We start from the raw sequence: 27,443 nt of genomic DNA on the forward strand, positions 1-27,443 counted from the left end.
AAGGGCTTTACCGTTAAGTAGGGCAACTGTTGACCTATCACGAGGTACTGAAAATGGTTTTTGTTTACTTTTGGAAATAGATCCTTTTCACGTGTTGGAACAGAAATGTTTGAAAAACAGCTACCTTTGAAAATTCGTCATAAATTATGTTTTTCGTATTTTAAAAAATCTAAAGATGCCAAAATATGACAAATTACGTCAACTTTCCAATTCATTTTTTGAAATTTTTCTACTGTAACAGGAACAGCTTTGGCGGTTGATTGATTGAAAAGTACGGGTTTTACACAACTTTTTTACATTTTTTGTGGCCATGATCTTAAAAAAAATTGATAAAAACAGGGTTGGTAAATTTCGCCCGTCACGCTTGACCCGACTAGTTTTTTTTTTATCAAACAACCGGCACCTTACTCAATTGACGGAGTCTCACTACTCGCATGACGGATAAGGCTGATGTCATGCTGAGGCAACTAGCAACGCAACACAACGCAACGTTCGAATAAGAAAGCGTTGCAACGCATTGGTATGTGATGCTGGCGCGACCTGTCGATTTGAAATTCCCTACAAATCATCACTTCTCTACATCGAATCGTCTCCTTTCTTTCGGGAGCCATCAAAAACTCATCAAATCACGACCCGGATTGCAAGAATGCCGAAATTTGAACCGACAAAATTCCTTGTTTTTTTGCCGGAACTAAGAATTCATGAAAATTTTCTCGCCGTTTAAGATATTTTTTAGTTTATTATCACAAGTTCGGACAGATCTTCGTACTATTGTGCTTAAAACCCGGAATCACTGCTTCAAATCGAGAAAAAACAATATTCCCATTGGACAACAACAATCAACATTTCTCCGACTGGCGAAGCTCCTACACATCCTCGATCGGCTGCTGCCGGCAGGTACAACTAATACCGTATTTGTTTATGCCGAGTGTTGCACTAGTGTTGCACTGGTGCACCACTAGGTGCTGTCAAACTGTTTGTTTATTCGGACGGTGTTGCACTGCCATCGGGCGGTGTTGCCCCGAAAATTTTGTCAGTGTTGCGAGAGAGCGTGTGAGTGAGCGAGGTAGCAATACACTGGCGAGGATTTGTGTTTGTTTTTATCGGGTACGGTGAAACACTCCACGAGTGGAGAAAACAAACACAGTATAAATGAACGACTTGCTGGCAGAGAGCAACAATAGCAATAAAAAACTGAAAACGGGCTTGCTGGCAGGAGTAACAATAATAATAAATGCGTTTCTTTTTCGTCTTCGGTCGTCTTCGGCTTGCTGGCAGGAGTAACAATAATAATAAATGCGTTTCTTTTTCGTCATCGGTCGTTGAAATGCGATTGCTTGACTAGGTTATTGTTTTAGCTTCAAATGACTGGGGAATGAATGACTGGCAAACGAATTGACTGGTCGTTAAGGAACAGTCAAATGAGTTTGAAGGACAATTTTACCGTGGACCGTTGAATTATGCCAACCCTGGATAAAAATTTCCGTTTGTGCAACATATAGCTTTTAAGGGCTGTCCCAACGGTAGATGCAAAACACGGTTTTCGACCACGCTAAAACAATCCGGCTGGCACCGGTGTTGTAAATTGCTGTTTTAGCACAGTTAGAGCAAGTTCACTGGTTGAGATGGAGATATAAATTTCGAAGGTTTACAACACATCACAACACATTTGCCGTACACCGGTGTTGGGAAAATCTGATATTCGAACAGTTTCGCGCTGCAAAATTTGTATCGTATAACACTTTTTGGCCGAGGGTGATAGAAAAACACGATGATTTGCAACACCGAACCGAGTGATAGAGTCGGCGTTGCAATAGTCCTATTTGCCGCTAGTAGTGTTCGTGATATTATGCTGGTTGTTTAACAAAGACTGTTCAGTTTTGGGACAATTAACCTCCAAAACGACCATGTGTGTCGACCGGCTGCTCATTTTTTGTACCGAGAGTTTTTGAGGTTAATTGTCCCGTCTCATCTGTACACGCTCAGCAAGTGTGCGTACGAAATGTCAAAAACAACTCTATACAGTATTCGTGCATGAAACGCTTCGGTGCTGCCATCTTTCTCATGCTCAAAACCTTAGTTGAGGGGAAAATAAAGGAAATTGACCAATTTCAGGGTTTTAAAATAAAGTGATATTTTCTTTTGTAAACAATTCTCTTATCACTTAAATTGATACGAATTACAAAGAAGTTAATCAACTCTTTAAAACCTACAGCCAATTTTTGTCATGCCCTTGCCAATTGAGTGGGCTATCATACATTTCGAGGCGCAGAGATGCCAGATAGCTGGGTAAATAAATTTTGTTTGTTTGAGCGGTTTTCGGGAGTAGGAGTTTCGTTTTTTTATTTGAAAAAGTTATTCCGTCGGAATGTCCGGTATCAAAGTTAGAACGCCGCCTTTAATGGTCCATCATCTTTAGAAAACGCAACCCTCGCTGTTAATTCGTCGAGTGTCAATCATATCAAACGCAAGTTATTTTATAATTAGACCCCATATTCCAAATTTTAGGTTGTGCTGCCGGAATGCACCGGTGGGTTGGATCACTGATCCCTTTGTTGAAACACGGTCAGGAACGGTTCTGATATCGGAACGTTCCACAGGTGGGACCTGGTTGGATTTTCAGAGATGGAACAAGAAATGAAACGGCCGACCAATATAAGTTTGTATTAAAAGTTACCAAACAAAAACACTTAATTTAAATTATATGTAAAACCTTTAAATTCGAAGAGTCCATCAAAGACCAAATTCACTTTCATTTGTGCTCTACTTGCGTTTATGAAAAAAAAATCGTGCCGGAACCAAACAAAATCAACAAAGCTGTTGTTTGATAGATGAGACATGCTCAGTTAAGTGAAACTTGTAAACTTATCCAATGCAAAACTCTCTTACAAACAACAACTTAGAAATTTTTTAAAGAATGGTCATTCTAATGAAACAAAATTCGATCTCTGCTCACTGGTCAATGGTTTAATCAGATCAATTTGACATTTGAGCGCTTCTTTTGTTTTTTTTCTTATGAACTGATTATTTTTTTAAATATTGGAATGGAATTAACTTATACAGTATTTGTACATTCACATTAATAATAAATTTTTCATATTAGCACTACTATTTCAATAAAGTGAATTTGATTTCAATTTTTAAACGATCAATTCGAAATAGGAAAAAATAGTAAAAATACTAAACAGCAAATGCACTTGGCATCGCTGGTTGCCCCCAATTTTATACCTTCGTTTTCTATCACACCGGTGGACGGCCAACATTTTTGGTCTATTTTTCACGATACAAAAATTCCCATCTGTGCTACAGCTGTCAAAATTCCTACCACTTTTTCCCAACACCATTGGACTTGCTCTTATCGAATTCAAAACTCACGCTCGAAATTTTTTAACCAATTATCGTTAAAAAGTAACCATTTTCACACCTTTCCGCGTTAAGTGATTTTTTGGTTTCTTCCATAGAAGTCATTTTTTGACTTCTCTTGAGAAGTGGAAATTTGGTTACTTTTTAACCGCAAGAAACTATTGCGGAGAAATGAGAAATTGGTTATTTTTCAACCAAAAAGCAATCTGGAGAAAGAGAAAAGTGGTAATTTTCTTTATTTAAAAAAGGACGATACAAAAATTCAAAGGAGTTTTCGTTTTTATTCAAATTATTTAAATACATTTATAATAGATAAATACTAGCAATCACCATGTTTTCCTTGATCGATACCAGGAATCATTTTGTCTTTCGTCTGGATCGGTCAAATTTTTCAATGTCTCTTTCACAGGAGGATGAGTAGTATTTGTAAATATGGACTCCATTTTCGGTGCATCTCTTTAGGACCGGTGCCCCAAACAACTGTTCCAAACTGCAGCTGAGCCATCCACGGAAGTTTGCAAAAAAACAATGGTTTAGCCAATGACCTAAATCTGATGTCATTATGTACTATCTGGATGGATATTCATAATTTGGTAGGATTCACGCTGGAATTGGAAATACAGTTATCAGAAAATATGAAATGAAAACTGTAACTTGATTCGCTTTACCAGATTAGCTGATCCTCAAGACGACAACTTCTATACCAAAAGTTTTCTGGTTTGGAATCCTGAATCGATTTCTGATGGACAGGAATCATTCTGATGTCACACTAGCATAATTAGCTTGTCGACCTGTTGAGCCTAAGACTGGTGCTGCTGATAGTGACTTCATTTGCTGCTAATAAAGCCCGAAATATAAGAAAAATTGCATCAATTTCCATCAAAAAATATATATAAGCAAAGGCCTCATTGGTGTGTCCGACGGAATTTTAGTAGAAGATTTTAAAGCGTTAGGAAACTATATGAATAGAAATTTTAGTTTATTTAAATAGAAATGAAACCTAAAATACTTACAATCACTCTGCATTGTTATCCTCAAATCCTCTCAGTGAACAATCGATTCCTTTTTATGAACTGAAACAAAGAATAATAATAAAGGTTTGAAACAGTTTAAATTGAATAATCCACCTTTATATAGTTCAAGAGTCGGATAAAACTTCCTTGAACAACCGGAACTACTTAATTTTCATTATGGAGGGGGGCCATATCGCTTATCGCTACTACGGAAGTTATGAAAAATTAGAACAATCCGGCCAAGGATTATCGATAGCTTGACAACATTCATCGTCTCGAAGTAAAAGAACTGCAGACAATAATATGACCAGTAGCTGGATTGCTCACTCGGTGATAGTGCCCGGGCCCTAATTGCAACCCATTAAACAGCACTGACGATTCCGACTTTCGGTGCAGTCCACCACCATCCGGATTCGTTCTGGTCGATGATTGATGTTTGCTTGTAGCCTCAATCAGTGGACTTAATCCCTGGTTTCATTTCCTGTGTTGCATGCCAATCGTAATACCAGCTGTAATCAAAAAATCATTTTTAGTATCGTATCACTATCTACTAATCACTACTGAAAATACCGCGGCTTACTGCTACTGGGACATATAGGTAACTTATACCATTTTCTGGAAGGTAAAGAATCTGGAAACAGCTCAGCTCGAGAAAAAAAACTTCCAGCAGAAGCCGCATCAGTCTCCAGCAGTATTTTAATTTAAAAAAGAAAGCCTACCTTTCAACAGCAGACGGGTTTTCCGATTGGCCGCTTTATCTTTTTAACTCGAGCTCTATTTATCTACTATTCTCGAGGCCTAACAAATCGAGTTTCAAAGTGCAAAAATGGTAAAAACGCGAGCAGCTTCTCAAGTCACAAATATCAAAATGGCGGTAAAATACAAGCTCGTTCAAACATTTAGAAATTTTAATCATTTTTTTGGGTTTGGCTATCGAACTTTCAAAATGGTTAAAATTGGTCTGAAAAATATCGTTAAAAAGTAACCATATTCGCAGTTTCATAGCGAAAACCATAAAATGGTTACTTTTTAACGATAATTGGTTAAAAAATTTCGAGCGTGCTCCCAACAGTTATACGCCTTTGTTCCAAATTCATGCAAATTTGGAACAGGATTTTAAAATATACGACAGACCGATTTAGTTCACGGTGAGAAAATTTTGGCCAACAATGATTTCTTTCACACATGTTTGGGTAACATTGGGTGTGATAATAATTTCTTTTTGAGATATTATTTGAATGTTTTTTTTTTCGCTTCAACCAGCCTATACGTTACATAAATTGAGAAAAGATGTTAATAAAAACCATATCAAGTAGAAATAATAGATGGCACATTATTCTCGATTTAATATCATTAAATAAAAAGCTTTTCATTTGGGCTCAACGAATTAGTGAATCCAGTCAGCGTTCTAAAATTTGAAAAAAAATAAACGAAAAGAAAATTTTAATACTTCTTCGATGAGGTAAAATAAATGTTTATTGTTTGTTCTATAATTTTTGTTTTATTTGAGATATTGAGAGATTTTTAGTTTCGTATGGATTGCTCGGAGTTTTCGTCAATATTTTTATTTATTTATTTTTCTGTATCCATACATAAATTTACAAATAGTGAAGCAAGTTTTTGTCAAACAAAAATGTCGACAAATCAAAGGGAAATTTCCTTTGACCTTTGACCAATAACTTGAAGAAAAAAAATTGCTTTTTCATTTCATTTTAACAAAACCTTATTCCATTGATTCAAAGCAATTTGATTGAATTAATTGAAGAATTGTTTCAATTGACCTTTTTTCCTCGTTGTGTAGTCATATTTGCTTTTAAATTAGTGAAATCCTGGTAGAATAGTTGAAATAATTATTCTGTCAAAAAGAATATTCGTAGAATTAATTTTAAGACAATCAACCGTGAAACTCAAAACTTATGCAATTTTTCCAATAAAATGGGCTTTTTCTTCTTAGTTATTGAGTGTCTGCAATGGAAGTGTTTCCGTTTTAAATTTGCTCCTACACCGGTGGGGAGTGGGTGTTTTAGCCGATTCTAAAATTTTAAATTGTGCTAAAACTGGTATACTTAAAACCAATATTTACGCCTGAACCGCTGCAGGTGCTCTTAGACTATACCAGTTTTAGCACAACTTGAAATTTTAGAATCGGCTAAAACACCCACTCCCCACCGGTGAATGAGCAAATTTAAAACGGAAACACTTTCATTGCAGACACTCAATAATTGAGAAGAAAAAACCCATTTTTTTAGAAAAATTGCATAAGTTTTGGGTTTTACGGTTAATTGTCTTAAAATTATTTCTACGAATATTCTTTTTGACAGAACAATGATTTCAACTATTATACCAGGATTTAATTAATTTAAAAGCAAAAATGACTACACAACGAGGAAAAAAGGCCAATTGAAACAATTCTTCAATTAATTCAATCAAATTGCTTTGAATCAATGGAATAAGGTTTTGTTAAAATGAAATGAAAAGCAATTTTTTTTTCAAGTTATTGCTGACATTGACAAAGGAAATGAGAAATGTTTATCCCAAAGTCAAAGGAAATTTCCCTTTGATTTGTCGACATTTTTGTTTGACAAAAACTTGTTTCACTTTGTAAATTTATGTATGAATACAGAAAAATATGCTGATATTGACGAAAACTCCGAGCACTCTACACGAAACTAAAAATCTCTCAATATCTCAAATAAAACAAAAATTATAGAACAAACAATAAACATTTATTTTACCTCATCGAAAATGTATTAAAATTTTCTTTACGTTTATTTTTTTCAAATTTTAGAACGCTGACTGGATTCACAATTCGTCGAGCCCAAATGAAAAGCTTTTTATTTAATTATATTAAATCGAGAATAATGTGACATCTATTATTTATACTTGATATGGTTTTTATTAACATCTTTTCTCAATTTATGTTACGGATAGGCTGGTTGAAGCGAAAAAAAAACATTCAAATAATATCTCAAAAAGAAACTATTATCACACCCAATGTTACCCAAACATGTGTGAAAGAAATCATTGTTGGCTAAAATTTTTTCACCGTGAACTAAATCGGTCTGTCGTATAATTTGAAATCCTGTTCCAAATGTGCATGGATTTGGAAAAAAGGCGTATAACTGTTGGGAATTTTGAAATCGATAACTGTGCTAAAACAGCAATTTACGCCACCGGTGCCAGCCGGATTGTTTTAGCGTGGTCGAAACCCGTGTTTTGCATCTACCGTTGGGACAGCCCTAACTTCAGCTTTCTCATGCACTAAGTGAAATTTTTTTTTTCGAGCACTGATGAACAGATTTATAGCAATTTTCCTGAAGCATGTTTTTTCATAAAAAATTTCTTGGACTTAACATAGCTTTAAAATAATTGATTGTAGCTGAAAATTGTCTGAGAAAAACATATTTGAGTCACATTATAGGCTTTTCAAAACTATAAATTTTAAAGAAATCGGTTGAGAAACAAGAAAGTTTTAGCGAAAACAGTGTAAACCAGGCATGTCAAACTCGATTAAGTGTGTGGGTCGCATTAAAAAATGTTGATAATGTAGTGGGCCGCAGCCAAAATCAGTTAGAAATCATTTAGTTTCGCGGAGATTAGATACAATAAAACGGAATATAGTTATAAGTAAACTTGGAATGAAATTTTGCGTTAACGGATCCGTTAGTAAGAACGTTAAGTGTCGTGTCCTGTAATACGTCGTGTGTTATTTGTGTAGTTAAAAGTTCTTACGTTGGCACAACCCACTTAAATGAGTAAGCTTTTAATGTTTAACATTCTTATATTATAATGTATTTTATCTATTGTCCTGATATCAGATCAATGACATTTTCATTATTTATGATAAATTTTTATCAGATAATCTCGAACGATGAGGAGTTTTTGTAGCTTTCATTATGGAAAAAAACCTGCTCACATAGATAGCTACTTGCAAACATAGCAAGAATTCTGGCAACAAATTTCCGTTACTCAACGTAGCGTTCAGGCAAATAGCTGTAAAATTTTTGGTACAGCCACTTCGATGTATTTCACTTTTAACCCATTCGAGACGGAGGCCTTTTCGCGACATTCGAACTCATAGTACTTTACTCTTAGATAACTTTTATGACGTTTGATTTCATCAAAACCATTTTCCAACAAATTTTGCCAAACATTTGCGGATTCCATTGGTGTAAGAATATTATTTTTCCGAGCAATAGTAAACTCACAATGAATGATTGTTCAGACAAAGGCACAAAAATTCCATTGCACACACGGTGTGCAATCGGTCTCGAACGGGTTAATAAAGAATCGCATTGCAGCTCTATCAACTCTAGTTGCAAATTATATCAGCAGCATTTTTAGGAGCAAACAAAAATGGAGATACAAACAACGAAAATTCTTGCTCGTATGAATTAAAGTCACGAAAACGGCTTTTGAATGCATCTAGTAACGATTCTAGGTAAAGAACGTATTTACCAAATGATGCAGCCTCATTTGATCTTTTTAGTTCTTGACACGTAGAGAAGTGCACAAGATTTTCTTTGGAAATTTAGTTGATCCATAACCGTAACATCCGTAACATCGCTTGAAAGTTTTTACATCATCACAAGCAGTTTTGATATTTTTTTCTTTTCCTTGAAGCTTTGAATTCAAATCTTGCAGGTGGCCAGTGAAATCAACGTCAAATGCCAAATCCTAAACCCAGTCGTCTGCTTGAAAATGTTCAACAGGTTCACCTTTCATTTCCAATAATAATATTTTTCCTCTTGTAGCAAAAAAAAATCTTTTTAATATTTTTTGGCAGGAAAACCAGCGTACTTCTGTGTAGTAGAGAATTTTGTGAAAATTTAAGACGGGGCTACGCGGGCCGCATGCGGCCCGCAAACCCCCAGTTTGACATGCCTGGTGTAAACCGTCATTTGACCGCTCGCGATATGAATAGGTATACCACATGCGTTATTCGAAAACCACAACACTTAGAAAAATTTTAAAAACGCAAAAATACTTGAAAATAAAAATAGTCCTGTCGTTAAATTTGCGAAAAAAAAAATTATATAAGGTGTAATCATCCATTCTCTCTCAAATCGCCGAACGGACAACATCGCCTGGACGCGAAGTTTTGTGGTTTCGGTTTTTGCAACGCGAAGTAAAGAAATCACATGGTTTCTACGGAATTTTTGAAAATTTTTTCGTCTCATTGACTGAACAAAAAGTTGTCTTTGTTAAAGTGAAGTGAGTGGACAGAAGTGTATAGAGAAGGATTTTAATGATAACCACCAGATAAGTATCAAAATATATTCTTTTTACCGTTGAGCAAGGTCAGACAAGCCAAGCCTAAACTTTTAGGTCAGGTTTTTTTTCTCATCAACCATTTTCCACTTTTTTTTTCCTTTAAATTTATTTAAATTGATGGACTATGATAGATGATGATGAGGATTTTAGGGGATTTGAAGACCCCATAATAAAAAACAACAAACTACGACGAAAATTGGAAATTGCAGACGAAAGTGAAGAAGAAAAAATGACTAGAAATAGAAAGAGTAAAAATAAGAAAACTAAGACACAGACTACAGACGACACAGATGGGAGCATATCGGAAGATAATTCTAAATCAGGTACACAAATGGAAATTGATGCATCTCAGGAATCGAAAACAATCACAACCAAAACACAAAAAAGCAATGATCAAATAACACAAAAACAAGACACCAATCCGACAAAAAAAAAATTCGGAAAAACCATAATCAAAATCACAACAACAATGAGTACATTAAAAACCAACATTACACTACCTTCTTTATCGAAAAAGAAGAAAACACTGAAGAAACATCACAAGAAACATCAAAAGAAAAATCAAAAGAAACATAACAAGATAACTTACCACATAAAAAACGTATCCACCCAATGATCATAGCCAAAATGTTACATAATATCGGAATCAAGAACTATCAAGAAATGAAACCTATGGGAGGAACAAAATTTAAAATCACGTTCAAAAAACCTAAGGATGCAGAGATTCTTCTCAATTCGAAACTACTTAAGGAAGAATTTAAATTCAAAGTCTTTGTTCCTAATATGTTTAAGGAAACGATTGGTGTGGTCAAAAATATCCCACCATCGCTCACAGAAGAGGAGATATTAAATAACATAGAAAGTAAGAACATTGATATTTTTAAAATAGAAAGAATTAAGAGATTGGATAAAAACACAAAGACCAAAGATAATTTAATTAATACAAGTGCAATTAAAATTTATGCTAAGGGACCATTATTACCACAAACAATTAACATTTACGGAATTAATGCAAAGGTAGAAGCATATTTTTTCCCCCTGAAACTATGCAAAAAATGCTGAAGATTTGGACACAGAGAAAAACACTGTAGATCCAAAAACAAACATTGCGTCAATTGTAGTGAAATTCATGATAATGAGTGCGAAAAACAATCAACATGTATGAACTGCAAAGAAGAACACAGATCTGATGACAGAAATTGCAGAGAACGAAAAAGACAAGAACAAATACAAAAATCCATGATATTGAATAAAATAACATTTTTTGAAGCTTCTAAATTACATTCGAAACAAGCAAGTGTTCAATATAGACTAGATCAAAACACAGATTTTCCTACATTACAAAACTCATCAACAAATACAATCGAAAAGAGAAATTTCACAACAGCAATAAAAGAAACAATTAAACAAAAAGAAGCAACCGATGGAACATATAAAAATACAGATATCAACAATATAGTACAAAAAATCAAGCAGGAATTGACCAAACATCTGGACATTAAAAATTTGATGAACAAAATTAAAGTAATACATGACAATTTAGTAGAAGGTGTTAAAACAAAAGATACAATCGAAAAAGACATTTTAATAATCAATATTATTGATCCAGAACAATTGATGGACGAAGAAAATATAGTAGAGATAAAATAATTAAATACATTAAAATCTAAAATTTAAAAAAAAAACAAAATTACGAAAAAAAAAATTTTTTTTTGAAGCTACCATCAATACAAATTAAATTTAAAATCTGCATTCAGCAAAATGGAGGTAAATCAAAAGGATCTTATAATATTACAAAGCAATATAAACAGCATTAGACCCACAGATACTCGGGAGCTTCTAAAGCAAATATTAAATAAATACAGAGTAGACATAGCGATTCTATCAGAAATTTGGATAAAGCCTAATGAGCATTACAAATTTCCTAAACATAATTTTATATTCCACTCCAGACCTACTGGGTATGGAGGGGTAGGTATACTCATTGAAAAAAATATTACATACGAAATAAACCAACTTTGTGACTTGAAACCGGTCGAAGGAGTCGCTATTAAAACACTAAATACAGCTCTTAATCCCCTATCTTAATTATTTCAGTCTATATTCCCCCATACCCAATAAATAATAATAGCATAAAATCACCCCTGACAAATCTGATAAATATAATCGAAAACATGAACTGTGAAACAATTTTTGCAGGAGATTTCAACGCCCACCATCCACTTTGGAATCCACTCCATGGGGGCTGCCCAAGGGGCGAGCTCATAGCACATTTAATTGAAAACACTAGCTTGATATCAATTAACGATGGAACTCCAAGCTTAATAAACCCCCCTAACACAACACCCTCTGCGATAGATTTGACTTTTATGACCCCTACTTTAGCAACCAAATCTGAATGGAATGTCCTAGGTGAGGATATTCAAAGCAATCACAGAGCAATATTAATCACAATATCGAACACAACCAAAAAAATATCAGTACACTAAACAAATTTTGAACAAAGAAAAACTTTTGAAACAACTTAACTTATTACAACCTGAAATTTTCAAATCTCCAGATGACATAATACCGATATTCGAAGAACAGATTAAAGAATGTACCTATCTAATAACAGAAAATAGCAAAAAAAATCCTAAAAAGTGGTGGACGCAGGAAATTGAAATTCTGCATGCAAGAAAGAATAACAAACTCAAAATGTATCTCAGAAATCAAAGCGATAATAACTACATTAAATATAAAAAAGCAAAAGCACTCCTTAAACGACAAATAAGAATAGAAAAAAGAAAAACGTGGAATGAAACAATACATAACATCAATCCAGAAATTACGAGTAAAAATCTTTGGAATACGATAAAAATAATACGAGGAGGTAAACCAGCCAAGAACAATAATTGGCTGTTGAATGACGAACAACTAGCGAAAGATTTTATAGATCAAAACTTCCCAGTTTTGAATAATCCGACTTCTTACACAATGAAGGAGATGCAAAATAAATTGAAAATAAACTTTGATGAGTTTAGAAAAATCTTAAAACGGAAAAAAGAACACTCAACCCCAGGAATCGACAACATCTCGTTCTATATCTTGAAAAATATTAAAATTGAACTACAGATTAAAATCATAGAATTGCTATCAAAAGTACTAGAAACTGGAGAAATTCCAAGGAACTGGAGGAAGATAAAGATCATCCCAATACTAAAACCTAATAAAGATCCTAACCAGGCTAACTCATATCGTCCGCTATCCATGATCTCGGTTCTACTTAAAATGAACAACTTTGTAGTCAAAAATAGATTAACAGAATATATTGACAAGCATAAAATTATACCTAGATCACGTTTGGATTTAAAAAACAAACGTCAGCAGTAAATTGCATCAATTTTCTAGTTTCAGAAATAGAAGAATCAAAACGGGACGGGGACGCAACCTTCTTGGACCTTACTAAAGCGTTCGACAATGTCGATATTGGAATTCTCTTAGAAACATCACGAACTGGATATACTGCTACCTGAAAGAGAGAACTACAATATTAACTTTGAATAACGGTAAACAGATCATAAATATTACAAATAAGGGATTACCACAAGGGTGCCCTTCAATACTTTTTAATATCTACACAAAACAATTACATGAATTGACTCAACAAGGACATTTGATACAATTTGCAGATGATTCTACACTTCTAGTAAAATCAATCAATGCAACTACAGCCAGTAGAATAACTAACAACATATTGAATAGATTAGCCATCACATTTAAAAACCTAAAATTAGAAATAAATCCATCCAAAACAGCCTCGATCATTTTTACAAATAAAATCCCCCGATCAATAGACCTTAAAATAGATAATCAAACGATAGAAATAGTAGATAGATTTTTAGGAGTTATCATAGATCATAAATTAAATTACAAAGCTCATATACAGGATACAATAATAAAAGTCAAACGAAAAACAAACATCCTTAAAATGATAAGCAGGAAACGGAGCGGAGCTCATCCGAAACAAATGCTCCAAATTACGAAAGCTTTAATTAAAACTATCATTGATTACGGGATAACTGTGTACGCTGCGGCTGCAAAAACAACCTTTCAAAAACTAGAACCAGCCTACTTACAGGCTCTAAGATTATCAATGAGATTACTAACCTCGACCCCAATCCAAATAGTACTTGCTCAATCTGGGGAAATTCCTCTTATTCTAAGAGCAGAATGGTTGGCTATGAAGGAAATTACAAAAACTATATACAACAAAAATAGTCCCATAATCGAAAATCTAACCGAACTAATGTACACCAACAGGACAGAGAAACACATTACTTTCTTAGAGAGAATAGCAACAGAAAACAATTATCTCTTTGCTCAACTAGGAACTAAGATAGAAGAATCAAGATATACTAAAATCCAAATTAAAGATAAATTACTCGATATCAACAAAAAAGAAACTGCAAAAGAAAAACAAAAAATCATAATTAACGAACTGTTGAATAATAACTACAAAAATTGTTATAAAATGTTCACGGATGGATCATTAATTAATGGTAAAGTAGGATATGGATACTATGATCGGCAAGAACTAACGTCCTACAGCGGAAGACTTAAGGAAGAATATACGATTATGAATGCTGAATTGATTGCCATCAAACAAGCAATAGAATATACAACATTGAAAAATCAACAAGAAATTTTAATTCTTACTGACTCCCAAAGTGCTTGCTCACTATTAAAAAGGGATTTTACAGATAACCATATAGCAGCAACTATCAAAAACACAGTGGAAAAAAGTAACATATCTAAATTAATAATACAATGGATTCCTGGTCACTCAGGACACATTGGAAACGAACGAGCAGATTATGCAGCCAAGCTAGGAACAACACGTACACAAATAGAACATCATCAAATTACAAAGGACGATTTACTTATAACATTTAAGAGAAATACAATCAAAGAATGGCAAAATACGTACAACAATATCTCACAAGAAAAGGGAATATTTCATTTCAATCACACACCTACAGTTAACTTAAGCCCATGGTTTAAGAACACTGATTTCAGTACATTAGATGTTATCATCCTAAACAGACTTAAATCAGGACACACAGCGACTAAAGAAAGACTCGCCAGATGGAATTTGGTTGAATCTAATTTATGTAAAACCAGTAAAACAATTGAAAACGTTGATCACATACTTTACGAATGCATCAATTTTAATCAATAAAGATCTAAATATGACATACTTACCAACAAAAAACATCTAAACGATATCCTCAAAGGAAAAAACGTCACTGAACTAAAACAAATATCTAACTTCTTGCAAAACACCAAAATGAATGTATGAAAATACACTAATAAACAAGTAACAATTCTATCTATACACCAAACTCATTTGATTTCAATAACTGATTTCTAACCCCACGAAATGCTCTTCACTGTTTTTGAAGCATCAGCATAGAGATCAAGATTTAATTTATCATTTATCGTAAATGCAATAAAGAATGTTTTGTAATAAAAAATCGTAAACTTCATCAAATTTTATATTTGAGGCACTCGCAATCACTTTTTGCCCTCTACCCAGACAACCAGAAGTCGTATTTTCTTTTACAGATTACATCGTATAGAATGTTATTTATACTCATTTTCGTATATCTGCACCTACAATGTGCGGTCCATGCATATTCTTTGTCGTATTTAAAAGCATTGCATGATTTTATTACGACAAGAAGAGAGACTTGTATTTATATACATATGAACTCTACCTTTGTGTACGACAATTCGCAAAAAAATCCGTGAAACGACCGCTATACGGTGATCAGCCATGACTGAGAGATTTTGTCGTGCTATGCATAAAATAATTCAAAATAAAAAACGTATATAACTGCATCGATTCGTAAAAATGTGCATGCAATCGTATACCTTTGCAAATTATTTCGCATGTCTGATTTTCGTAAAACGTATTTGCTGGCAATCGTAAAAGAATACAAAAAAGTTCAATAAAATCGTTTATGATAATGGGACATCGATGATTGGAATCGAATTAAAGGAGGCTTCAAAATGTTGGTCTGTTTTTAGATCATCGATGACGTGTTCTACGATTTGAAAGATTTGAGTTATAGAAATATACGATTTGCTTTTGGTTTAATGCCTTTGAAGCAAATCCCCTTGAATTTATATATTCCAGATAGCGTCGAGGAACCATCATGAGTTGCAGATCGTATGGTCAGGGGATCAAGTCCAGGTACCGTCAACTGGGGCAACATGCAACAATTTTCAACTTCAATGGCTTCTAAAACAGGGCTGGTAGCGAGTCACTTTTTAGTGACTTGGTCACTTTTTTTGGGTCAGTCACTAAAAAGTCACTTTTTTCATCATTTGGTCACTAAAGTCACTATTTTCCGAAAAATGGTCACTTTTATCACAAAAAGTCACTTTTTTCACCGAAAATAAACCAATGAAAGAGTAGGTAGTACCGGTAAATTACTTGATCAGTCAGTCAGAAATTTTTTCGCCTCCGGCGGAATTTCGGCATGAATCACCCTTGGCTTGAGACATTCGATCTACGACATTATTTGACGTTCATGAATTGAAACTAACTTTGTTTGTAGATTTTAATTTTTAGTTCAATCAACCTTTTGTATTGGAACTCAAAACTTGATATACAAAAACCCTATCTCGTCTTTAGAATGGGTTTATATTAAGAAGTGTAACTAAGGTTGAGATTGAAATGAACCATTTTTTTTATTAAAAAAATCTTTTATGTCATAACAAATGTTGTGTTGATAAATATGAAATATTCTTAAAAAAAACAATTTCATGCTCAATTTTATTTCGTGTTTTTTGTTCTTCTAAATACTTAAAAAAGGGTTTTAAAAATTTACACAAGGCCACAAAATTTACATTTTTCTTAGGTGCAATGATTTTAAACGGTAATTTCAACTAATTTGGGTTCCCCGAATCTAAATATGTATGCAATATTTCTATCAGCTTTTGTTATTGAAATGACTTTTGAAAATAATTAAAAATCTTTAGAGAAGTTTCTGCACTTTTTTTTATAAAAACTCAAATCAAAAACATATTATTTAAAAATAAAAGTTTTATATGGATTGATGAGCTTTGCCGCCGTTATCTATCAATGATTGATTTTACTAGTAATAAACTCTTTATCACCAAAACTAAATGTGTTCGGCCGAATTTGACAAAATTTCTAGTTAAGGACACTATTTACCAAATCAATATTAAAAAAAAAATCATCAAAATGGGTATTGAAACATGTTAATTGAAAAAATTCTTCCTGAATTTTTTTAAAAAACTTATCTTTTTTAATTCCATATTGTTTTTTTCAATTTTCAAATAAATTTACCGAATTTTTTTTTTTAATCAAACTTTTTAAATTTTTAAGACATATTTTTAATAATTGTTTCCTTGTTTTTAAATTCTGAATTTTCGTGTTCTTCAACCATAAGCCTTTAACTCCAAATTTTTAATAATACAACATAATTTCAACCTTCTGTTCTTTCTGGACCCAATATTTGAATCAAAAGAGAAAAAATATTCAGAGCTTGTAATTTAAAGCTTAAAAACCTGCGGTTGAAAATTTTAAAAGTATTTGATAATATTTTTTATATGAAATTTTTTGGATCGATCATGATTTTTAAATTAATCTAATAATTTTGAAACATTTTTCTAAGTTAGCAACTTTAAAAATAAATTTTAATGCGCATTGTTAACTAACTTTGTATTTGATTTGTGCTTTCAATATTAATAACAAAAATTTTGAACTCATTATTCTTAATTTATCATCAGTTTTTATCATTCACGTAATTACTCATTTTCTAACATTTCCTTGTCAGTGTAGTTGAACATGAAGCTATTATTTAAGCATCAAAAATGAAATTTTGATAACTGGAGGATTTTACTTTATTAAAGGTTTTATGTCTGGCTGGCTTATATAACTGGCACTTTTAAAATAATTATAAATATATTCTTCTTTTTATCAAATTAAATTAAACCATCGAACATTGAATAAATTCTGTTCAAAATTCATTTTTTATTCAGTAATCGGTAATTCACATTTTAAATCGTGATTAAATATTTTTTGTTCAAATTAAAAAATTACAGTGGAATTTCTCACTAAACTTCCAGTTGAAAATGAGGAAATGAATTCCAAATTTAGATGAATAAAAATTAACAATTATTATCATTTTCCTAACATCTATTCATGGTAAGTTTTGTACAAGATTGGACATTTATTTTAGAATTCAGATTTTTTCAATTTTAAATTTAAAATGCTAAGAAATTCTTTTGAAACTAATTTATTTCTTACTTTCTTGACTTATCGAAAATTTGAAACATTCATTGTAATACCCTTTCCATTTCAACATTTGTATTTTTGGAATTGTTTTTATTTTTATCTAAATTTGAATTTCGACACACCCTCCCCCCCCCCCCCCCTGGACGGGTTCTTCGAACGGGCCTGATTTGGTCACATTTTTTGTAGTTCAAAGTTACTTTTTTCGTTCTACATAGTCACAATTTGGTCACTTTTTTCGGTCCTCTAAGTCACTATTTGGTCACTTTTTTTCAAATTTTGGTCACTAAAGTCACTACTTTTTCATTGTCAAACCGCTACCAGCCCTGCTAAAATCTTAATGCTTACAGATAATCATACCTCTTGTACATCAAAAGTTTTAAGGTTGATGGGACACCAAACTGACGTAGTCAGAAAAATTATTGGTTTTACCAGTTATTTTTAAATTTACAAAAACATGTGATTTTCACCCTACTAAGAAAAAGGGGTAAGTTGCAACAAACTCTGTAATTAATGAAAAATCAAATGAAAACGTTTGAAAATTTAAAGTTTTTGATACATTTGTGATGTCATAACTCATATCGCACCAATTGCAGTAATTTTTGGTTTTGTTCGAATTAAATTTTACATTTTTTCTGTCAAAAATGTTTTTAAGAAAAAAGCGTTAATCTGCTGCATACATTTAGGGGTAAAAAATACTACAAAATATTATATTATCTTAAATCATGTAAATAAATGTTAGGATGGATGAAATTTTTAATGTTAACAAATGCATATTGCAAAATAATCATATCCCGGCATATGGAAACGCAATTTATGAGATTTAGTTCTGATTTGCCATTTGTTGCATTTTGCCCCAGTCAGCTAACTGAATTATAGAAATATTTATTTAAAAAAATGGTGATTGTCCGAAAAATATTTATACACCAACAGTGTTGGTATTGGATAATGAAAGCAATATAAAGTTTGTAGGTGATATCATTAAGCCAATCCGTCATACGAGGTTAAGTTTTTTAAGGCAGCGAAAAATGTAAAAATGTTTACATCTATTACTCAATTTTTTAAATTTTTTATGAGAATCAAAAACTTTAAAAAACTCATACACGATGTTGAAAACTATGTCATCATCAATTTGTTATCATTCAATGATAACTTTATTACAGACCCATTCCAGCGTGACGTCACAACGTTTGCAAAACATTTTTTTTGTATATTGTATGTAAGTTTTACAGGTCATATCGCACATTGTTAAAAATTGTACATTATAAGGTCAAAATTTAATTCTCTACAATTTGAAACCAAAAGTATTTGTATAGAATAGATAGTTAACAAAATATAAGCAAAAGGAATCGTGACGTCACAGCGCGCCTCTTTTTCCACTTTTCAGTTTTTTTTACAACGCCGCATTTTTCTGCTCTTCTATTTGATCAAATTTTATGAAAAATTTCAGGAAAGTATCGATTCATTACTACCAACAAATCGCTGTTTTTGATTTTTTCAAATTTAGATTTCAATTTATTTTAGAGCGATTCAGTTTCGTGACGTCACAACGCACCATTTTTTTAAAGCAGGGTTTTGCAAAGCGTTGTGACGTCACGAAATTTTTTGGTTAGCTACATGAAATAAATCAAAGTACAATCTTAAAATGAATGCTTAATTTACTTAAAATGCTTAAAAACTTAATAAATAATGTGATTTGGTGATGAAATCGATCCATTTATTCCCAAAAATTTAAAGGAATTAAATCTCAAAGGCCCATATAAGCAGATAAGGTTTGCAACACTGTTAACATCAATTTCATTCGAAGTTTTCTTTGTGCGATCATGTGAATATTATTTAGGACAAAACTAAAACTAGAAAATATTTATTCGTAAAAGCAATGAAATGTGTTCCTGAATCTTTTTAATCTTCAATTGCAAAGGAAAGGAAAGATAAATGATAATTTCAAAGCCTTCGATCTTTTCAAAGATAGTTAATCGACACTAGAGTGCCTAAATCAGCCATCTAATAAAAAATCTTATAAGTTGCAAGCTTAAATAGATCTTAGGCCTAACACAAAATCCAGTGCCAAATTTGGGGATTGACCCAAGGAAATAGAGGGCACAATGAGCCTAAAATTTGTATGGAATTATAAGAATTTGGGTTTGGAAAGACATGAAAACCAAGTTATGCACCAATTTCTGAAGTCCCTATCGGCTGATTTGTTTTAATTATAGTCATTCACAAAACTTTCATTATGACAAATAGTTTATCTCAAGATCCCATTTCAAAAATGGTTTAGTTAAAAAGGTTTACTTCAGTTTCAAAAACTAGCTTCTGATGGGTCAAATACAAAAAATACCTGAATGATCGTTAATCGACGCTAATTTTGAACGTTATAGCTGTTTTATGATAACTCTAATCGAAACGCGTTCCTCAGATGAAATATTGTCATAATCAAAGCTTTAAAATACTCAAATTAAAAGAAAAATTGGTTGATAAAGATCTAAATTATTGACAAAAAACGGTTTTTTTTATCATGCCGAACAAAATCTACATAATTCCATACAAACTTCAGGTGCGTTGCGCAACCCCTTTCCTTAGAATAATCTGGCCCAAATTTTGCAGACCTTGTGCTAGTACATTCTTTGAGGTGGAAATTTCAATAGGGGCAGTTTTTTATTAAAATAATTTAATTAATTTTATTTATTAATTTTCTATGAAAATCTTATGAATTTTTAAATAAAAAAAGTTAATCTATTAAGTTTACCATGTTCAAAGAATTTTTTGAATCTCATTACATTTATTTCATGGAACTTATTTTGTTTGATTATGTTCAAACAAAATAGAAGAAAGAAATAGAAGCTATTAGCGGTGTTTTTCATTCTAACATAGATATATGAAGAACTTGATCTTTTGCAAGATTTTTATTCAAATCACCTGCTAATCATCTACCTGCTTTATGATTTACAAATATTCTTTTACAAAATCGATGAGGATTTCATTTGATTGATAGTTTGTTTATTCTTGAATCAAGCGTTTTTAAGCGCTGTTTTATATTTTTTTTTTGAAAACAACTGAGTTAATGCAAAAAAAAAATTAGTTTCTTTAAAAACTTGATAATAGAATTCATTTATTGAAGCACATTGTTGTGTTGAACTTGTATTGAAGAAATACTATCATAGTGTTGAAGTAAAAAGTCTTGAACGTTTTCGAAAAAATTAAATAGATTTTCGTGACGTCACAACGCATTCTTTACCCGGGTGCAACTCACAACCTGCTAAACCGATTTTCAATCTAAAAATTGCATTAAATTCCACCCAAAAAGTTTGAAGAGACCTCGAATTTTCGACAATATGTGAAATTTCAGTAAATCATAAATTTAAAAACAGTAGAATTTTCGTGACGTCACAACGCTTAAAAATAGATAGATTTATCAACGATTCTAGAGCGTAAACTTGCAGTGACTGTTATTTATCTTATATAATGCTTAAAAGATAGCTTTTCTACCACACGAAAAAAATCTGAATCCTTAACAACACTGAAATTGAAAACCTTTAATATTACATGACGCAGAACGCGATTTATTGATGTAAATTAACAGACTAAAAATATTTGAATCCTAGAAAGCACGGAATTTCAATGACACGAATATTATTTGACACAGAACGCGATTATTTGATGTAAATTTACATCACATATGATGTAAAAAAAGAAGCATCACATATGACGGAATTTTCAGTGCGAATTAAATATTACACATCTTTAATATTTTACATGTTTTCAAAATTTTCACGTCTTAAGAAGTTTACAGACGTGTAATATTCAACTCGCACTGAAAACTCCATCATATGTGATGCATCTTTTTCGTTACATCATTTTTTTTTTAACAATTTCTTTATTTGAAACGGCTCATACCTTTAGGTTTTAAGGAGCCAAAATCGATTTTGTTTGTTTACAATTGTTTGCTTAGCTTAACATTTTGTGAGAGAAGAAAGGAAGATAGAAAGGGAAATATGAAAATAAAAAAGAATTATAGACGAAGATCGATAGCTTTTAGAAAAAGGTAGATTTCGAACATGTAGTCCAAGTCTAGCACAGCTAGTACATCTCTCACTGGAACATTGGGTGGTTTTCCTCGGGCCCGAAGGGAGTCTATTAAATTCGTTCTGGCGACAAGATGGACCTCACACGACCAAACAATATGCTCGATGTCATGGTAAATCGTTACATCATGTATGATGTAATTTTACAATTTTTTTGGTCATACAAAATTCTCAACAGCACTGAATTAGAAATTTCTGAAAATTACACGACACGGACTTCAATATCGACAGGGAGTTAAATTAATATTACATTACACTGAACGCGATAACGTCATGTAAAAATAAAAACTGTCAAAAACAGGAAAGTAAACAAAGTAATTTGTTGAAGCAGTTAGCTTCTAAGTCCGTCGATATCGTTGGTCCCGGATAACTCCGAAAAGCAGCAGCAACGGAAGCTGTTCTGGAAGCAGCCCCACGCTGCTCTGCTAACTCTACTTCGGAAGATGGTGAAAGTGAATTTTAAAATAATTAATGTGTTGGACCAAAAATTTTAAAAATTTGGTAAATAAATGAAATTTATTATTAAAAGATTATTTTTGTTATGAAAGATGAAAAAAACTTCATTGAATCGGATCAATAAAAAGTAAACAAAACAAATTCCAATAGGATATTTTTCACAAATTCAGTGACTTTAAATTTATATCACTTTCATATTACACGTTGCATAATTTTACAGGCGTGTAATATTCAACTCGCACTGAAAATTCCGTCATATATGATGCTTCTTTTTATTTACATCATATGTGATGTAATTTTCCAGATTTTTTTGGTAGTGTGTTGGCAACAAGAACTGCGATTTTTGTTATAAGACGAACTTTGTTGTCTGTTGTTGATGTTGGAAACCTCAGCGTCTCCCATTTTCTTCGGGAGACACTGAGACCGTCTCGAGACGAACCATCTCTTTGTGTGGACTAGGCTTAACCCTTTCCTTCCCATGGTAGCACAGGTGATCCACAACTTCGCATAGCTCGCATTTGAAGTGGGCGCTTTGGATCAACACCATTTTCTCATCGAATTTGCAGGTATGAATGAAGAATCACAGCACAAAATTTGAAGAAAATCGATTCACTAGTTTTTTTCTCGGCAGATCAAAAGCTGCGAAAAAGTTGGATTTTTCTGAAATTTAAATCAAGTCGTCATTTGATGTTCAATAATTTCCGAGTTTTCATAATTATCATCAAATAAAAATACTGACGTGCAGAAAATTGCTTGTGTAACCAATGGTTTGCTTAGATTTCCACTAAAGGGTGGTACAGTCAAAATTTGGTTAATATCAACTTGGGGTATTTCTTTCAATTTTGCATTTGAAAAGCCTGAACACCCCTCATTTTGAAGGTGTGTGTGTAGAATGCTGCTCCTATTTAGATTTTGGAATTCACTCTTCAGTTGTCAAAATGCCGTCCAAGGAAGAAGAGCAGCGTGTCAACATTTTGCTCGCGCATCGCGAAAATCCGAGCTATTCGCACGCAAAGCTGGCAAATTTGCTAAAAGTTGCCAAATCAACTGTTACAAATGTAATTAAAGTGTTTGGGGAACGTTTGTCGACAGCCAGGAAGTCTGGATCGGGGGGAAATCGAAAGCCGGAAGCCGCTTAGACGACAAAGAGAGTTGCCGGTAGTTTCAAGCGAAACCCTAACCTCTCTCTCCGAGATGCCGCAAATAAGCTAGGTGTATCGTCTACAACCGTGCATCGAGCCAAAAAACTATCCGGACGACGACGACGACGAGCCGGACTATCGACTTACAAGAAGGTAGTGACTCCAAATCGCGATGATAAACAAAATACGACGGCCAAAGCGCGATCCCGGAGGCTGTACACGACGATGCTGACGAAGTTTGACTGCGTGGTAATGGACGACGAAACCTACGTCAAAGCCAAGTAGCTTCCGGGACAGGAGTTTTATACGGCAAAAGAAAGGGGAAAGGTAGCAGATATTTTCAAGCACATGAAACTGTCAAAGAAGAAATATCTGGTTTGGCAAGCCTGTGGCTGTACCTGTGGCTTGAAAAGCAGCATTTTCATAGCTTCCGGGACTGTCAACCAAGAAATTTACGTGAAAGAGTGTTTGAGTAAACGTCTGCTGCCTTTTCTGAACAAACACGGTTGTTCCATACTGTTTTAGCCTGATTTGGCATCTTGCCATTACGGTAAAAAGGCCGTGGAGTGGTACGTCGCCTGTTGGCAACGTGCAGGTGGTTCCCAAGGACAAGAACCCTTCCAACACGCCAGAGCTCCGCCCAATTGAGAAATACTATTGTGGCTATTGTCAAGCGGAACCTAAAGAAGACCAAAAAACTGCTAAGGACGAGCAGCAATTCAAGGCAAACTGGCTTTCTGCGGCGAAGAAGGTGGACAAGGTGGTTGTACAAAATCTGATGCACTGATGCATCTGATACAATTCGGATTTGGAAAAGCGGAAGCCTAACTGAATATTTTTCCTGAATTTTATACTATTTAAACTTGAAAAAAAAAAAATTGATTTTTTAAATAAACGGTTTCGCCGATTTACACGCGTTTTCCCTTGACCACATTTTGACCGTATCACCCTTTAAAACATATAAATTTTCGAATAAGTAAAGTGGATTACAAGTGATACACTGGGAACATAACGTACTTTTCATCTTGCTAAGTTTTTTATCAATACTCATGAAAATCATTCCGTACAAAGTTTTTTCTCTTCAGGATAGGCATTTCATCTACTGAAATGACCACATGCCTCAAAGTATTTACAAAAGCTCGTGATTTTTTTCAAAAAACGGCATGTTTTGTTCCTCTGTCGAAAATTGTTATGGCAGCCATTGTTCAAGGCAAAACTGAAAATTTCAAAAATTTCAATAGTTTGATTTTGAGGGCTGGTATACCCAAGAAATATTTCACAAAATTGGATCGTTTTAGTTTGTGAGCAATGAGTTGATGAAATTCCATGTATTTTTGCCGTTATTTCTTATTTTTCATTTGCACCCTCTGTGTTGTTATCTTCCCAATGATCCACCTTAAAACCCAAATATATCAACTGTATAATGAAAGAAGACTAAAAATTGCATATTTGTTCTAGAACTTTAGTTGTTAATCAATATTTCTATTTTTAAAACGTGAAAAACCTCGTGAAAAGGAAAGGGTAAATCCACACTAGGAGACGGTTCGTCTCGAAACGGTTGTTGAGACTTGTTTATGTTTACATCTTGGTTGCTGAAGGTCTCCCATACTTGTCGGGGACTTGAGACGTGCATCAAATGTAAACATAAACAAGTCTCAGCAACCGAAATCGCAGTCCAATTAGTTTCCTTGTGTGGACTAGGCTTTAGAGCGAACCTATAGGTTGCAATTGGTTTACCTCCAGGTGAAAAAAAAAAACACGGTAAATTAGTTTCCAGCAAAATTTTAGGTTTTTGGTTTGGTAATCGAGGCAAATATTTACAGTGTACGTATTTTTACTAATGATGATTTGATTTTAAAATTTTTAATTTTAGCAAGAAGAAGACTTGGAACATGAGCGGAAAAAGCTGAAAAAGATTAAAGCTATGAGTGACAGTGAAGAAGAAGAGGAAGGTAATATTATTAAAATTGCCTATTGAAACAAATCTTAAAAGGATTAACATTATAGATGACGATGAAAGACTTCGCGAAGAATTAAAAGATTTGATTGACGATAATCCGATTGAAGAAGATGATAGCGCCGGTGAAGATTCGGATGCTTCCGGCGAACATGTCAAACGAAAAAAAAGTGACGACGAAGATGAATTAGACGACCGATTAGAAGATGAAGATTATGATCTTATAGAGGAAAATTTGGGCGTCAAGGTAGAAAGGGTAGGTATAAATTTCGGTAATGTTTTCCAAAACAAAAATCGCCTTCAGATAATATTAATAATTTACTTTCTCAACACATTAAATGTGGTTTCGATTTTAGAAAAGATTCAAGCGTCTCAAGAAAATAACCGACGAAGGAAGCGACGAAGAACTTGTTGACGAAGGCCTGAACCGAGAAGTGATTGCAGAGCAGCTCTTTGACTTGTCTGGCGATGAGGTAAGTCTTAAAATAATATGTATAAAAAAAATTAAATTTTGATTTATTTGTAACATAATGTTAGAATGAAAGCTGGAACTTGAGTTTCAGAAACGCTGATGTGGTCTAGTGGATAGGCTGGCGCGAGTCTGGTAACCCAGGCGTACTGGGTTCGATTCCCGGTATCGGCAAGAAAAACTTTTGGGTTCGAATCCCATAAGTTTGTCGAGATGCTTGGGGAGTAAGTAGATGCCAGTCTCGAACCCACCCTTGTCCTTCCTCCAACTGGTATCAGGAGGGGTTGGTTTGTTATCTTGAACTGCATTCTGTCCATATCCAGCTGGAATGGATATAATGAAGTGCATGATGGTTTAACCAACGTCTCATTTTCGCTTACTATTCTACGCTGCCTACTCTAAACTTTCAAATTTACTTCTCCAAACTATCTCTAATTTTCATTTCCAGCGTCAGCTCCCCGAGCTATTTAAACGCCACAAAAAAAAATGAAAGCTGGAACTTGAGTTTCAAATTGTAATACAAAGACGATTTTTTCCAATTCTAAGAAAAAAAAATTCTATTCCCAAAACCTGATCTACCATTTTTTTTATCATTGTTTTTAATCTGAAATGCGAACTATTCTTTTTAATTTGCTTCATAAGTCGTTTGAGTTATGCCAAAATGTATGTTTTATTTATCTCTCTCCTTCCTCCAATGTGGAAGGAATCTCGAACTACCACAAACAAATTTTGCGTACCTTTTTTTTCAAATTTCACAATTAGTTTTATTTGGCCTTTTACTTTGACAAGTTTCAATGTGCCGAGAGTATCTAACTTAGGTTAGTAGGATAGGGGGCCGTAATAGTCGCGGCGACTCGACGGTTAGAAAATGTTTTACAAGGAAAGGGATGAGGACAACTTAAAGGTCATATTCTAAAATATTTTCCATTAGGGTCCGGTGGTGGCCTCCTGTTGCTGTCCTTACGGTCGCAACGCGTTTTGAAGGAGATTTCCATTTTTCTGACTTGACTGACTTGCTGACTGATACTGTCGAACCCGTTGGATGGTAGGTATTTCTAATAAATAGACGAGAGAAACGTTAAATAAGGTAAACACAAAGGGAGAACATGAAAAGAAGGACATACAGCATTAATCTCTTCAGTAATTTTCTTGTCAATTCACATTATTTTCATTGGTATGCTTGCTATATTAAGAGAATTAGGAAACGTACCCTGGGTTCCCATGGGTCACGGCGGCGGTGTGCATGCTTGTGATAATGATGGTTTACTATCATTGTCCTGAGAGGGTCGTTGCACACATCTTGTCAAGCATGGATCATAATATGACTCAAATTAGAAGGCGTGATGGACACCTTTATTTAAATTAAATTAGCGGTA

The 27,443-nt window shown here is 33.5% G+C and overlaps 1 protein-coding gene and 1 long non-coding RNA gene across 6 annotated transcripts in view; one reads left to right on the plus strand and one right to left on the minus strand.

The window, feature by feature from the left end:
* Positions 1–27,443, plus strand: part of LOC129744740 (transcription elongation factor SPT6) — a 119,666-nt gene that overhangs the window by 20,127 nt on the left and 72,096 nt on the right. For all 3 annotated transcript variants that reach the window (XM_055737446.1, XM_055737438.1, XM_055737429.1), the window contains 3 exons: positions 25,515–25,593; positions 25,649–25,854; positions 25,955–26,071. In XM_055737446.1, coding sequence (XP_055593421.1) covers positions 25,515–25,593; positions 25,649–25,854; positions 25,955–26,071 — 402 coding nt within the window. The remainder of the gene's footprint in view (positions 1–25,514; positions 25,594–25,648; positions 25,855–25,954; positions 26,072–27,443) is intronic.
* Positions 3,690–5,193, minus strand: LOC129744758 (uncharacterized). 3 transcript variants are annotated; one of them, XR_008736995.1, is made up of 5 exons: positions 5,096–5,193; positions 4,491–4,885; positions 4,377–4,436; positions 4,032–4,197; positions 3,690–3,968 (listed from the first exon to the last, which is right to left on the minus strand). It is a non-coding gene; the product is annotated as an uncharacterized LOC129744758 (long non-coding RNA). The 3 variants fall into 3 exon arrangements; XR_008736994.1 differs by having other exon boundaries at positions 4,377–4,885; XR_008736993.1 differs by having other exon boundaries at positions 4,032–4,200; positions 4,377–4,885.

The sequence above is a fragment of the Uranotaenia lowii genome, chromosome 1 (assembly GCF_029784155.1).
Source record: "Uranotaenia lowii strain MFRU-FL chromosome 1, ASM2978415v1, whole genome shotgun sequence".
Classification (NCBI taxonomy): domain Eukaryota; kingdom Metazoa; phylum Arthropoda; class Insecta; order Diptera; family Culicidae; genus Uranotaenia; species Uranotaenia lowii.